At 35.8% G+C, this 15,388-nt stretch overlaps 2 protein-coding genes across 3 annotated transcripts; both read right to left on the bottom strand.

Annotated features, from left to right (window-relative positions):
• Positions 1-918: 918 nt before the first annotated feature.
• Positions 919-3,583, bottom strand: LOC133705729 (UDP-glucose 6-dehydrogenase 5-like). Of its 2 annotated transcripts, none has more exons than XM_062131095.1 (2): positions 3,248-3,583; positions 919-2,629 (listed from the first exon to the last, which is right to left on the bottom strand). In XM_062131095.1, the coding sequence occupies exon 2, from the start codon at positions 2,625-2,627 to the stop codon at positions 1,185-1,187; it is 1,443 nt and encodes a 480-aa protein (XP_061987079.1). In that variant the 5' UTR covers positions 2,628-2,629; positions 3,248-3,583; the 3' UTR covers positions 919-1,184. The 2 variants fall into 2 exon arrangements, with proteins under 2 accessions (XP_061987079.1, XP_061987080.1); XM_062131096.1 differs by having other exon boundaries at positions 3,402-3,570.
• Positions 3,584-6,277: 2,694 nt separating this feature from the next.
• On the bottom strand, positions 6,278-13,056 carry LOC133704724 (beta-glucosidase 40-like). Its single transcript, XM_062129659.1, has 13 exons — positions 12,441-13,056; positions 10,393-10,459; positions 9,599-9,657; positions 9,356-9,431; positions 9,187-9,258; positions 8,879-8,966; positions 8,536-8,791; positions 8,266-8,381; positions 7,707-7,939; positions 7,533-7,567; positions 7,175-7,277; positions 6,829-6,937; positions 6,278-6,731 (listed from the first exon to the last, which is right to left on the bottom strand). The coding sequence occupies exons 1-13, from the start codon at positions 12,573-12,575 to the stop codon at positions 6,557-6,559; spliced, it is 1,524 nt and encodes a 507-aa protein (XP_061985643.1). The 5' UTR covers positions 12,576-13,056; the 3' UTR covers positions 6,278-6,556.
• Positions 13,057-15,388: the final 2,332 nt, after the last annotated feature.

Here is a 15,388-nt window from a genome sequence, read left to right on the forward strand (position 1 = left end):
TTATGAGAAATTTTTATTTAGCATGTATTCTTGGCTAGCTTTTTTTTTATGTCTCTTTTTGAAACCATGTTGATGTATTTGCATAGAAAAAGAAGTCAATGTCTAGACATTTTCTTGGATGAAAATCTTCAATACTCTTGAATGTATCATCATTTGTATTTCATCCATTTAAATTGTGTTGCATGAACTAGTTAACAATCGCATTAAATTAAATTTTATGCTAAACAAAACGAAGACATTCTCGGCTGTGGAGAGTTTGCAATTCCGGGTTTCTAGCCTACATAGAAGGCTACGTACCTGATTTTGTTACTCTCTGTGGAGTATCTGTTGATTATCATGAAAGCGAGTTCCATCTCCTTGCACTGTTTCAAGGCTCGTCAAATCTTGATGTAGTCTCAGTCTCTCATTGACCACTTACCACTGAGTGATTTGTTGGCGTCTCTAAAGAGTTTGAAGCAGATTCATGTTCCAAAGGAAAAGTGAGAGCAGAGCAGTACAAGGAGTATGTACTGAAGTATTTTTACAGGAGATATGATCAAGGTGAATTGTTATGGAGCTTTTAAGGGAGAAGGGAAGCTGAGAAGGCTCCAAAAATTACAACCTTTTGCTTCCTGTTTTATTAAAGAACATCTCATCCCTGGCAAAATAATAATCAATTAAAGGCTACAGTATAGTATTTATGAAAAAAAGAGTTATAAAAGACATTAGTTTTTCTTTATTCACGCGGGCAAATTCTTCAAAAACTTGAAAATCACATTAGTACGGCATCCTAGCTAACTCACCTTGTTGCATCCACCTCGGTCAACGGACAAAATACCGCAGGTTAATGACAATGTCGGATCCTACATTCTTCTACTGACAAAAGCATAACGTGATGCCCCCCAACAGAACGATACTGTATATATATAGGAGACAGGATAGCTGGAAAGAGTGCTAAAATTTCCAGATGTTCTGATTTATTACATTAAACCAATAAGAACAAATAAAAATTTGCTACCAACAAAAGATATCCCAACACAATGGTGCCAGAGAACCCATCCATCACATAGTCAGAAACAATCGAATCCCAGAACTATAAAAATATTTAAGGCTAAAAGCAGAAAAATAAAAAATATACGATGAGGGGTCTCGCAATTTGTGATTCCACTACAACCTGCCCCGAGTCGCTTCAAAACATGCAGGTCTTATGCCACAGCAGGCATGTCCTTCAGCCAGGCATCCAATGGCTTACCAATGGAGTAAACAATAAAGCCAATTTGCCTCAGCTGATCAACATCCACTACATTACGTCCATCAAAAACAAAAGCAGGCTTCTGCATATCATCATAGATCTTCTGGTAATCAAGAGTTTTGAACTCATCCCACTCGGTTAATATGCAGATCCCATGAGCACCCTTTGCTGCTTCATAAGCATCCCATACAAACGTAACTTGCTTGATAGCCGTGGGGCTCGCTGGCTGAAGATGAGGAGGCCTATCCAATTCAGATTTGTGCATTGAGAGATCCCTTTGAATCTGTTCCTGTGAAACCTGAGGGTCATATATGCTCAATATAGCCTTGTCACCCAACAAGCCCTGGCAAACACCTATGGCTGGGGTCTCCCTTGTATCACCTGTGTCTTTCTTGAAAGCAAATCCTAAAATTGCAATTTTCTTACCTGAGACTGTGTTGAACATGGAGGAAACCATCCGGTTCACAAAACGTGTTTTTTGGTACTCATTCACCTGAACAACCTGTTTCCAGTAGCTTGCAACCTCGGGGAGGCCATTGCACTCACAAATGTAGACCAGGTTCAGGATATCCTTCTGGAAACACGATCCACCAAAACCCACACTTGCATTCAAGAACTTTGGCCCAATCCTCGTGTCCTTTCCAATAGCATGGGATACTTGGAAGACATCTGCACCTGTGGCTTCGCAGAGTGCCGACATGGCATTAACAGAAGAGATCCGCTGTGCCAAAAAGGCATTTGCAGCAAGTTTCGAGAGTTCAGCAGACCAGAGATTGGTGCATATGATCCGTTCCACAGGAACCCAATGGGCATATACATCTTTCAATGCTTGAATTGCCTTCTTCCCTTCTGGGGTCTCCCTGCCACCAATAAGAACTCGGTCTGGGTTGAAAAGGTCCTGAATTGCAGTTCCCTCGGCAAGAAATTCCGGGTTGGAAAGAATCTGAAAGTTGATGCCTTTGCTGTTGTGGGTCAAAATCTTTTCAATTGCTTCTGCCGTTTTCACTGGAACTGTTGATTTCTCAACAACAATTTTGTCAGTTTTTGATACATCTGCAATCATACGAGCAGCACTCTCCCAATAAGCTAGGTCGGCTGCTTTGCCAGCTCCAAGTCCCTGAGTTTTGGTTGGTGTATTTACTGATACAAAGACTATATCAGCTTCTGCCACATGCTTTTCCACATCTTTGCTAAAGAAGAGGTTCTTTCCCCTGCACTGTTTTACCACATCATCAAGGCCTGGTTCATAAATGGGAAGATGGTCACTATTCCAGGCAATAATTCGCGGCTCAAAAATATCAACAACCACTACTTCAATGTCTGGGCACTTCAGTGCAATCACGGCCATGGTAGGCCCACCGACATAGCCAGCTCCAATGCAACAGATCTTCACCATATCTATATGTAATAGATAGCCAAAAAATAGAATTAAAATCACAATTCAGTGGAAGTGCACAATCACTTTTGCTTGATGATACAGGTAAGAGATCCTGGATACAAATTCTTCCTCAAATCTAAAATCAACTATTCAGTTAGAAAACTCAATGAGTACACGTGAACTTGGAAAACTAAAATCTTCATACCATAACTCGGATCACGCTATGACATGCTTTAGCATGCAATTAACATTCAGTTTTGTTTCAATTTTAACAAGCTAGACTAATAACATGACTTACCTCATAGAGAAAGGGGGATTATAGACTCCATTACCTTAAAAATCACAGATCCAATGTTGCACTATATATAAAGTAAGAATTAAAAGTTTACGAATTTAGAGAAACCGGACAATTAAGTCCAACGTCTCCGAACTCTTCCTTCGAGTGTCAGGAATCAAAATTACGACAACCAAGTTCAGATCTAGAGCAGGCATAGACCAATCATCCCATGAACAAAGATAAAAGCATAACAGATCCACCCATCATCAAACAGAATTGTGTGCTATACCAAAAACCAATGCCCATGAGCCAAAAAGAAACGTGTACAACATAAAGGTCAGAGTGAAACTAAAACGGTTACCTTCGTAATCTTCTGGTTCTCTAAGTGAAATGGGGGATGGGAGAGGTATAGACTAAGAAGAAACGGGAAATGCAGAGTAAGTGACAGAAAGGGAAGGCAAAGGCGGGAGCTTCTTCCGCCGAAGAATAAGGTAAGTGTAGAGGCTTGAGTTTACCTGGTATTTATTATACTACTTCAAGATCTGTTTCCATGATGACCAAAAATAGCACTGACACGTTTCTACTTTAGATTTCTCCCATTGCACTTTAGCCACCTAGTTTTGCTCTAACTTATCTATCAATTATGAAAGCACAAGAAACCAAAAACAAAAATTCAAGAGAGTGCGTTCTACGATTTACTGTATCTTTTCTTCTTCTTCTTCTTCTTCTTTTCTTTTTTATGGTCAAACTGTCAAAGCGTAAATGTCACTCATAGTTATTATATATATAAAAAAAAGCGAAATTGTGTATTCTATATATATAAAAAAAATACAAGAAAAATAATTGTATAAATTCTATTTCAAGCGAGGTAAATTTCACACCCCCAACATTTATTGAGGCACCGACAGTGCGATCTGTACTGGTAAGTGATTTTGGTAAAAGTTGCCGTCGCTTCTACTGGCACGTAAGAATTAATTATTTTTTCTTTTTTAGAGAGACATGACAACTTGATATAAATTCGACATTTGGTCTTCTTAAATATATTTCCTAGAGGTTACTGGGTGGATGAATCTTATGTATCTTCTTCAATATATTCATGGACTAAGGGAGCATACAGCAATTTTCTAAGAAACAAAATTTTGTTATATATATCTCATAACCAGATTAAGTTTTACATTTACTATTTACATTTATACACACATATTATCCTTGGATTACATTTATTATTTAAACAAATATATAAACGACAAACTCTAGCAATCAAATGATAATCTTTTTTTCAACAAAACCATTTCGAATTCGAGTTTTTCATGTAAGTATATTTTTATCAATACGTTTGAAAATATATCCTGATAAATAATCTAAACTATAAAGAAAAATTCAGAACATACATGCCTGTACTAAAGATCGAAAAGAATGTTAATTAGACAACGTATCCTGTAGCAATTTTTTTTTTTTTGCCCCTCTCTTTGATGGTGGCTCGAGGGGACTAGCTAGCCAACAAGTCGTGGTGAGAGAGATTGGTGGGTCTATGGAACCGAATGGTCATGAGTAGGATGGAAGCCACATGAGGAAATATATATAAGATGCATGGCAGTTAGAGATCCAGATCGGAAGCAAAGAGGTTGTCATGACCTCCACCATAAACTCATGCACAGTCTGTTCGAATGCACATACTTTTTTTTTTTAATGCATTATTAATCAAAACGTGGAAGACACTACAATTTAAATTAACTGAGAAGTGACAGAGACGAGCAGCAACGGACAGCAAAGGGTTGGTCGTTGTTCAAGGAACTTGTCTAGGGAATTCAAGGTTAGGAATTTATACGAACCCAGATGTGCCATGTGCCATGCATGTGGCTGATAATTTTGACAAACAAGATGGCTGGAAAGACACATTAGAAAATAGAGACAAATAAAAAATAATAATTGATTAATATTATTGTACAAGGTATGGCTAAATGTATATATATAGTAAGAAATAAAATAAAACCATACGCAAACTCAGTTGTATCTATAAATTCGACTTTAAGTTCGCATATTGTCTTTAATCTTTCCTTAAATGTTTCTTTTCTTCTTCTTTTTTACTCCACAAGTGCCAATGAAACACCACGCCTTCTTCTGACAATCTTTGCGAAATGTCAACGGCTCCATCCGAATCTAATGTAAACTTAATTGCATGTGTCATGCTAACGAGACGTCCTAGTACGTTATCGTTATAGACGGAAAATGGTAAAATTAATTCTTTGCTACTCCTGACAAGTTCGAGACAATGGCTGCCTTGGAGCACCCATGTACGAACCAACCATGATGATAAAGGTTCGGAGATGAGTGAGAATATGCTCCAGCTCTCTGATCGCAGGCTCTCAAAGCTCCAAGCCAGATTGTGGCTACATCTGTGATCTAATGTTAAGGGAAGAGAGATTTCTTTTGTTTATTTAGTCTTCAAGCCAATATTCAATGGCCCGAATCTTGTGGGGTTTAGTTTCTCTTTGTGGGATCGTTTTTTATCTTTGATTCAAAAACAATGGATTTTGACTTCAATACTATCTTACAGGCCCATCTGTGTTCATTATCTTTTAGTCCCCAGCTAGGATTCCGATCCAAACGGAATATCTTAGGCAGTAGATAAAATACATAAGATGATAATCTTTGGGTGCCAACCTATTACGTAAAATCAAGCCATCTTCTGATGGCAATATAATAGACTGAGATCTTCCCAAAAATTGGATCTTTTTATTTGAAATTAATTTTTATCATTATTTTGATGTTCTATGTTAAAAATAATTTTTAAAAATATAAAAATATATTTTTAATATATTTTTAAATAAAAAACACTTTAATTAAATACACCTTATCTGTCACTACTTATCGGATTCACTAATCATTGGCAGACACTGCGTGAAATAAATAAACAAACAAGCACATGTCACAAGAGAGGGAAAAGGAAAGGAAGAGAACCTGAAAATTTAACGATGTAGCCTTATTGAGACTAGACGCGGGAACCACGTGGATTGTTGTCGGAAACCACGTGGCTCCTTTCCTCGTACGGCGTTGGAATCCTTGTTTTAGTCGGGTTTGGGATGAGATGAAACGAAAACTTTGGTACCTCTATTTATAAGAGTTTTAAGTAACCGTCACTTTTTTATTTTTACATTTAAGTACATACATTTCTTTTCTTTTTTCAAATAAGTCTATCTATTTAAGTGGCTTATCTCTATTTTCTTTTCAATTAAATACTTCTCTTATAAATTAAAAATTGTCCAAGATATATCCTTTAAATCGATACATGTCATCTTTAGCGGAACCTTCTGTTAAAAAGAAAATAATAACGAAGATGCAAATACATAATTTGCCTTGATTAAATACTTTGATTGAAATGATTAAAATATACCAACACGATAAAGGAGCCTAGCTCGCGATTTATTTACTCGGTACCATTCCATCCGATAATCACACTGCTTACTGCCGAGACACAAACTCTAGCAGTCGAAAATTTGCATTTCTCTGCCAGCATTGAGGAAGAAACCGTACTAAAATTGACATGTCTTATAAGTTACATAACATCTTGTTACAATATTACGCTTGAAGAAAATTAAGACATGTAATTGCAAATCTGTGTGTGTGAGGATGTCTGCATTTGCCCATTCAAATCTTCATTTTCTCCGCTTTAACTAGAAGTCAAGAACTTTTTGAACCATTGTACAGAATCCTTGGGGTACCTCTTCAGCTTGTCCTTGTAATCCACGAAGTAGAGACCAAACCTTGAAGTGTAACCAGCTGCCCACTCCCAATTATCCAAAAGAGACCATACAAAATACCCTTTCACATTGCAACCATCTTCTCTGCGATAACAAAAACAATAGATTATTAGTTTGCTTGCAATAGCATACTATCTCAGGAACATATATGCGCCGAGGCATGTAGGCGAGGGATCCATACTTAATAGAAGCTAGCAGGTTTGTCAGATAGTCATTGTGGTATTTGATCCTTTTCCCGTCCTTCAGAGCATCTTTAATGGGGGTCAAGGCGTTATTTGGATCATCCATCCCTGGGAAGACCACAGAAACAGAAAGATTTATGGTTTTTCTTTCATGACAAGGCTTTATAAGGGCCTAGACATTCATAATTAGAGATGAAGAAAAGAAAAGGTAGAGATCAGTTTCTATAAAATCATAACATGTCAATTGCATTCCAATTTTTAAGATAAATCGACACATCAGTTTATACAAGAAGAGAAACACAGAGAATGCCTTTTAACAGAACCAATGTTTAGTCAGAAGATTACCATTTTCAGTTATAATGACGGGAGGATTCCCGTACTTTTGCCTGATGTGATTCATTAAGCTTCTCATCCCTTGAGGTACTATGTACAACCATATAGAATTCGCCTGCAGTTTTAGACAAGTGATAACGAATAGTTAGAAACACAGAACCCCAATGTGCAGCCATAAACGAGATTTGAATGTCAATGAACTTTTCTGTATCGGAGAATGAATAGACAAATTTCAATCCAGTGCAACTGGATTGAAGAAAGAAGAACGAAATCAGAAACATTGAACACTCATATGCTACTAGCTTGGCCCTGCATTTTCTTGCTTCTAGTTTTGAACTTGTATCATATTTCAGTTCAGTGAGGTGCATACCCGGTCTCCAATGGGCTTCTTATTTTCACCGAATGCTGAAAAGAATGAAAGCACACATATCACAACAGTTATTTACAATTTTTTTAAAAAAAATTACACTGCTGTTTCACTATCTCTACTAGGTAATGGAAATAGTTGAAAAGAAATTATTTCGGAGGATTTTTGTTAACTCACGAAGGGTTATGGCACCAGAGTCCGCGACAGAGTCATTAAGGACTTTGCCAATTACATCGCCAAGTAGAGAGTCATTGCTTCGTGCATAAAATGTTGTGTAGTGATTGATACCAACAAAATCCAAAGACCCTTTAACAAGAGCAGCATCATTTTCGGTAAACTTTGGCAGTCTATCTCCGACTCTGTTTCTCATTGAGATTGGATAGTCGCCTAAGATCAAAGGTTCAATAAACCTGGAGGAAAAGCATAATGAATCCACAAATTAATATGGACATATTTTAGATATGTGCTACTTCTGTACTACTTGAATTAAGCTTGCATGACTGAGTGTGGGCCTCAATTCTGATTATGATTGGCTGTTCATTAGTATCTTTATTAGAACCATAACAAATCGAGGGCATGATCTGGTCAATGGATAGATCATCAGCACTCGACTACCAGAAATTAGAGAGCGATCAATTCTTAATGTTTCTGAAACAGCCAAAAGAACCATTTCTCTCTCCTGTATAAGCTATTGAGAACCAAGAAAACTAGAACACGTATATGTGATTATAGATACCAGCCAAGCTGAAAATCCTGGGCTCTTTGGGCTGCTTCCATGTCTTTCGTGCTGTTTGTTGCTGGTTCAAACCATATCACATCAAGTGATATGCCCACAGATCCTTGTTGTTTTGCCTGAAAATTTTCATGCCATAATATCATGCCGGAGCTTAGCACCAACGGAAATAGAAAAATATATGATAAGAACACAAAATGAAAAAAATAAAGGGCAAAGGCAAGTTGTGCGTCCTCACAACTAAGCTCAGGATAGTATATATTTGCCTTTTACCTTGTACTTTTTCCTGTAAATATCTGCCGCAGCCCCATGAGAAAGAAGCATGTTGTGGGCGACTATATAGGGCTCAGTTGCTGAATTTCCAGCCCGGCAGAAGAGGTGGAGAAGGATAGAGCATCTTCCTGGAGCCTGGAGACCCACATCATAACCCTGAATAGAAACTGTATGAGGCTCATTGAACGTGATCCAATTCTTCACCCTGTCACCATAATTCTGAAAGCATGTCTCTGCGAATGTTGCAAAGTCCTTTCTGTAAATGAGAGAGATCATCTTAACCACCAAAATCATAAAGGTAATTCTAATTGCAATTTTGCAAAGTATAAGAACAATCTTTTACATGATCTGGGGGCTGAGCCATCCATTATATCTGTCGTGCAAGGCTTGAGGAAGGTCCCAATGGAATAGGGTCACATAAGGCTCAATTCCTGCATACGTTATGCAGCATAGGTAATCTTTGACTATCAGAAACTATATTAAATATCACTAACCAGTGACAAAGTTGAAGAATGTATATTATGTTTACAAGCTATTGAGTGTTCTCAACATGGGACAAGGATACTTTAAGCTACATGATTTTCGTAGAACTCTATTCTAGCTCCGAAGAACATGAATCTCGCCAGAGGATGATTTGATGTAAAGGTTTACCTTGAGCAAGTAAAGCGTTGATGAATTTGTTGTAATGATCAACTCCTGCCTGATTGATTTTCCCTGTTCCATCTACATAGAGACCTCACCATTATTCCATGATATCACCCTCGAAAATGAATAATTGTTATTCACCGAAAAAAAAAGGGTAACTGTGCTGTAAACTTACTAGGATATATTCGAGTCCAAGAAATTGAAAATCTGTAGGCATCCATTCCCATATCCTTCATAAGTTTTATGTCTTCCTGTTTCCAAATAACCACAAAGTAAATTGTTAAGAACACATAGTATAATTGCTGGGTTTTTTTTTGAACTTTAAGCTGTACCATACCATGATTGACTTTCATGTCTAAAAGCAATATTTAGTAGCTCAAACTTTCATAAAATGGAGGATTCGTATGAGAATACGTACATCAAAATGGTGGAATTGATCCACAGCCACATCGGCATTGCTGAAATCAATTATCTTGCCTGCAGGACCAATAACTTGATAAGCTTACTAACAGACATATCAAAGGTTTTGAAACTACAACTTGACCTGACAGCTCCCAACTTCAGAGCTGGTTTCTGAACTAGCTTGGGAAGCAAATTGCTACCTGACATTGCACAATTTTGCTTTATGCATTCAGCTACTAGCTTGATGGTTGCAAGGTCAAACACTTTTACATGGTTAAAGCGGATTTACAAACATGCAGCGAATAGAAACCCCATATCATCTGATAAAAGTTTGAACTAAAAAGCGGAAATGGTTTTATGCAGCTTCAGTACTTGATATCCAGGACTACTCTACTTCTACAACTAAAATTTGATTCAGTAATTTAAACTGAAATAGTACAGTAATAAACCAGGCACATGTTAAGGGATCTTCTTGCCAGAAAATTTATCTTTTTTTGCGGGGTGGATATTCTCTGGGATGTGTTTAATTACCTTGACTGTTAAATATACACATGCTAATCATGGAGTGGCCTTAGCCACTCTGAAAATGAACTAATAGATAAGTGTAGGCTTATTATTTTGCTTGACTTGCTTCGTATGTTCAGATTTCCATTGCAATGAACAATAATTCCATTAAATTATAGCTTTAAATTGATGCTGATTAATTTATTGTGCAGTAATTATACCATAAGATTAGTTCAAATGCTAGAAAATCAGCTATTCCTATCGATGTTCAGACTGTGGACTCTGTTGTTGGTGATGAAGTATTACCAAAAGTATGTGAAAATTTGTCCCAAACACTCGGTCCCCTTCCATCCTCCTTCACCGCTCCTTCATACTGTAAAACAAATAAAATTAATTTTAGTAGAAGCAGTAAGTTGAAAACATCAAGCATTCTTTATGGCCTTTTTGCATAGCAGGGAGTTTTCTGTGTAAGAAGCAACATTTGCTGGAGCCGTCGTTCCAGCTCACGATAACACGTCCGACAAGATACGGACAAATCATATGTGTGGAAGCAATATCCCAGAAGAAAAAAAGTAATCTAATTTCCGACAGGTTTTCTTCCAAAGATTCGGCCATTTTTAACTTATTCATTTTCTGTACACAATGATCAAGTCCGAATGCCATACTGAAGAGCATGATTGGCGGTGTGATCAGCAGGCCAGCTCACTAAAGATTCTTAATGCTTGACTTTCTTTTTGTTCCCCTTTCCTAATTAGGACAGTTGATTTAACAGATTGCTAGAGTGTGATCACGTGCTTGTCTAATTTCTTCGCCTTCGCCTAAACAGTACATCACATCAGTCAGATAAGTGATGAAATCGTTATTTTATCTTCCCATGTGTTATATTAACCGTTGGATCTGCAACCCTCTTTACGTGGGGAAAACTCTAGTACTCCATGGCATTTATTTAAATCACAGATGTTAATCTTGACCTGGGGTTAACATGCTCTGATTACTGGCGGGGTTAATTAAATTTTTTTAAATGTCAAATTATTTTATTTTAATTTTTTAAAATCATTTAAGTTTTAATAATTACGGGCCAATTTATTAAGTTAATTAAATTAAATCAAGTTGATTTTTTTAATATCCAGCTCAAGTTAGAAATGTATTAATAAAGTTTTAAATTAACAGTTGGACTTTAACAAGAATGATTTTAATTCAGTAACAATAACATTATAGTTAAAATAATTTTCATTTTCTCTTTCTTGTAGCGTTTCTATTTTCTTAAATCATTTAAATCATATTATCTTAATATAAATGTCGATTTGTGCAGTGTCACAACTAAAGTGTGAACTGTGCTTTTCATTCCTTTCCCATTGGAAAAAAAATGGCTTCTTACAAATGTCCTAAAAACAGTGGTTCGTTCATGGAACCCATGACTTAAAACCAGGGAACAACAACTGTACCTCGGGAGTGGCCCTAGTCCCCAGGCCGGTCTGTGGCCTCGATTTTTTTTAGGACTAAGATAATTCAAGATATTGCCAAAATTAGCCTTTACGCGTCCAGTTTAACATTTACTTCGCATTAAAAAAATATTTTTCTTTTTAAAAAGGAAATGCATCCCAAAAAAAAAACCCCCAAAAAAGAAGAATTTAGAGTGTTATAGACGTTGAATTATGAGAAACCACAGGTGGGTCCGTTTGGGGTTGATTTTAGCAGTGGTGGTGCTAAGGCACCGTTTGGATCCTAAAAAAAATTAATTTTTTTTTTGTATTTTAAATCGTTTTGATTTATTAATTTTAAAAATAATTTTTAAAAATAAAAATAATTTTATTTTGATGCATTTTAACATGAAAAACACTTTAAATTACAATAGAACTACACTCTCAAATTATAGTTTATAAAAATAACACATGAAAATAATTGTAATATTAACTTTTAAACTATTAACAAACATTTATAACTAAATTAATTAATGATTCTCAAACCGACACTAACAACATCAAGCAACACGGCTAGTATGTCACGTGAACATGGCATGAAAGTTTAAACTAAATAGAGTTCAATTAGCCCAGCTACAAGCCACTCTCTACGTAAATCAAACCATCAGGCAAGCATAACTGGCCGGAGAGCCTGCTTTAAGCATGGGTGCGAGCTTAATTTAATTTTTATTGTTGAACTTTAAACTAAAAAATAACACGAACACAATCTCAACAATATTTTCTTTCCCTCTAAACGTGAACGGGCTCTCTTTTTAATTAAAAATATAGGGAGAAAAAAAACGGCACAATGTTAATTACTGATTAACGAACAAAAACAGGCTCAACAGGCTTTCTAAAGTAAAAGGTATTATCAATTAGACGAATGAAACGAACCTGGAAAGCAGAAGAGGCCGTCCCAAAGACAAACCCTTTCGGAAAACTTGCCCTGTTAATCTGTGAGAAGCATGTCTGGATCTGAAAAGCAACTGACACTATTATAACCAAGGCAATGCCTCTTCTCAGTAGCATCCTGATTCCTGTATTATCGATCTTTTGATACAGAAATCGATCTGGTTAATAATGATCGACGGGGAGTATACTACTATATAGAGGCACGCATACAGAGAGGGAGGGAGGGAGGGAGGGAGGGAGAGTTTTAAATCTGCACTGAGACGAAGAAAGATTTGGGTTTGCAGGGAGAAGGAGATGGCAATGATATTGACTGAGATGCGTAGAACAACAAGTAACAAATATATAAATATATATATAATGCAGCAAGAGCTAGAAAAAACGTATATGGAACTAGCTAGCCAGTACTAACTAAGACTAGTAGTTTGGATTTATTGTATAGAATTGGATAGAGATTAAAAGGGACTAGACGATCAATTAATCACGACACAATACGAAATGGGATGAGAAAAAAACGGAGGCATGTGAAAGGTGATGATGGGATGGTGCTGCAGGATGTTTGAGTTTTTTTACGATGGTGCGGATTACAAGATAGGATAGTGGTGGGGTGTTGACCATTGGGTTGTTTTGAAGCCCTGCATTCACACACATCTGTGTAAATTCCACAGTAACCATACATTGGATTTCCTTTATTGTAATTGAATCCCGGGTTGCTTTCCATGATTGCTTTTCTCCTTTAATGTTTTTCCTACATGTCCTTCTTCTTTTTTATGATTATGCTGTGGTACAGTTGGATTACATGATATTCCCACGTTGATTTCCAGGGAATTTGAATTCTCGTGATTTTCCCTTTAGCTACCCCACCCATTAATTACAAGACACGGGGGAGGGAGCAATGATCCACTCATTATTAGTCATGCTCAGTTGATGGCCAGTGGGTCGTCTTCTCTTTTCTCTGTGTTCTCACTTGAGTCACTTCTGGGCTCTGGCTCTTCCAGTTCATGGCGTTAAAGATTTGAGTTTTCTCTATGGTTGGACCTGGACACTAACCGCGTTAGGTCCACACTCCACGCTGAATTGTAGAGAACATGCGCCGAGTATATGCCAAGGGACATTCTTTTTCTTCGTTTTGCAAAATTGAAATTTTCCCTATTAATTTCTTCTTTTTTTCTTTTTTTAATTAAAGATCGTCATGAGCGGGCTATTATGCATATATCTGGTTTTATATTCTTGGAATTCTGAGATACTTTATCAACTTAAAACTTACAAAACTTCTGTTAAAATCTCAAAGGAGCAGGTTAAATTAATGCGTCCATGAATTAATAAGCAATTTCTATACATATTATTACATTTACTGTTCTTTTTAAGAAGACAATATTACTCCAGTTTTTCTTTTCTGAGGAGAGAAAAGTAATGTTTTTTATATTTTTTTCGCTGTTCATATAAAACAAAGATTATATTTATTATTTTTTCCTCGAGGGGATTAACTTATAGATTGGAGATCAAACATTTTAATCATAAGACAACAGCTCCCGATGCTGCCAAAAGAATGATTTTTATTCCACAAATAAAAAGAACAAGGCAGTTGATCTTATACGAACATGCCTATTGCCCTCCTATTTCAAAGGAAAACTTCATTTTATTCCGGCGATTCCTGTGATTGTTTCAGATACATCATGACTTCCTTGTGCATTTTAGTGGGAAATCGGAGTTTGGTATGTCCGGCGTTTTTATTTATTTTTTATATAATTAGTGTGAACTAAATATGCCTTTCTTCGCATTCTGTTAGTTTTAGTTGACTTTGCCTTTTTTGATGGCACCGGTTTAGCTGTAGTTTGACTTGCTGATAAAACTGAGGAGAGATTCCAATTTAATTCTATCCCGATTTAACCTTGGATATTTTTTACAGTTATTTTATTCAATGATTAATAATTAGGGTATTAATATTCTCAAACTCGACCTGGAAGCTACTCAAACCTAATTTAAAATATATATTTATATTATATAGATATATTTATAAAATATTTAGATTCTTTTAATACATTATGATATATATAATTTTCAATATATAAAACACATGTACATGTATAATATTTATCCTTTAATATATATATATATATTAACTATTTATTTATTGAGTAATAAATAATGGATACTTGAAAATTGGTGAATAATTTATAAATATCTAAATGTTTTATCGAATAAATAATAAATATAATATAAATTTTAAAAAAATCCTACCAACTTGTTCCCATTGCCTACGTTCCCAAATAAAGCAGGGTAAAAATAGTGTCGGCAGGTAATTGATCCCTTTTTGTAGTGGCACATGAACTCCTTGCCGTCTAATGGAAGAGATGTTTTGGGATCGACTATTTGGAAACAGCATGCTCTTAATTCGTTGTATTTTTGAGATTATTAATTACTCGACTTTTTCTGCTATGATGCAGTGACGATGAAAGATAATCAATCTCATCACAGTGTTCTTAACCCACTATTTAAAACGATCCTTAATTAGAAAACTGCCGTTTTTGGTTATCGGCAACCAAAATTGCATGCCTGCTTGAGCAGATAACATCTAGTAATAAATACAAGTACAAGTACCGTACGTACGTAGTGCTAAATGAAAAACCAAAAACCAAAAATATTGTTTTGGCTCCTCCATATTTATTTTACATGCGTTAAATATGAAATCATAAATAAAATGTCAAAATATCTTTTATCTTTTGAAAATGTTATTCCTACATGTCTTTTAAAAAAGCTAAAACCAATAAAATAGGGCCAGCAAAAAAAATAAATATAATTAGTTTTTTTAATAATTTTTTTATTAAAGTATACATACATGTAATTAAAAAAATTATATTTATACTATTCAAAATGTTATTTTACCTTTTTGAACCCTTCACATACTTATGGAGCTATAATAATTAATTCGA

This window comes from Populus nigra, chromosome 10 (genome assembly GCF_951802175.1).
Source record: "Populus nigra chromosome 10, ddPopNigr1.1, whole genome shotgun sequence".
Classification (NCBI taxonomy): domain Eukaryota; kingdom Viridiplantae; phylum Streptophyta; class Magnoliopsida; order Malpighiales; family Salicaceae; genus Populus; species Populus nigra.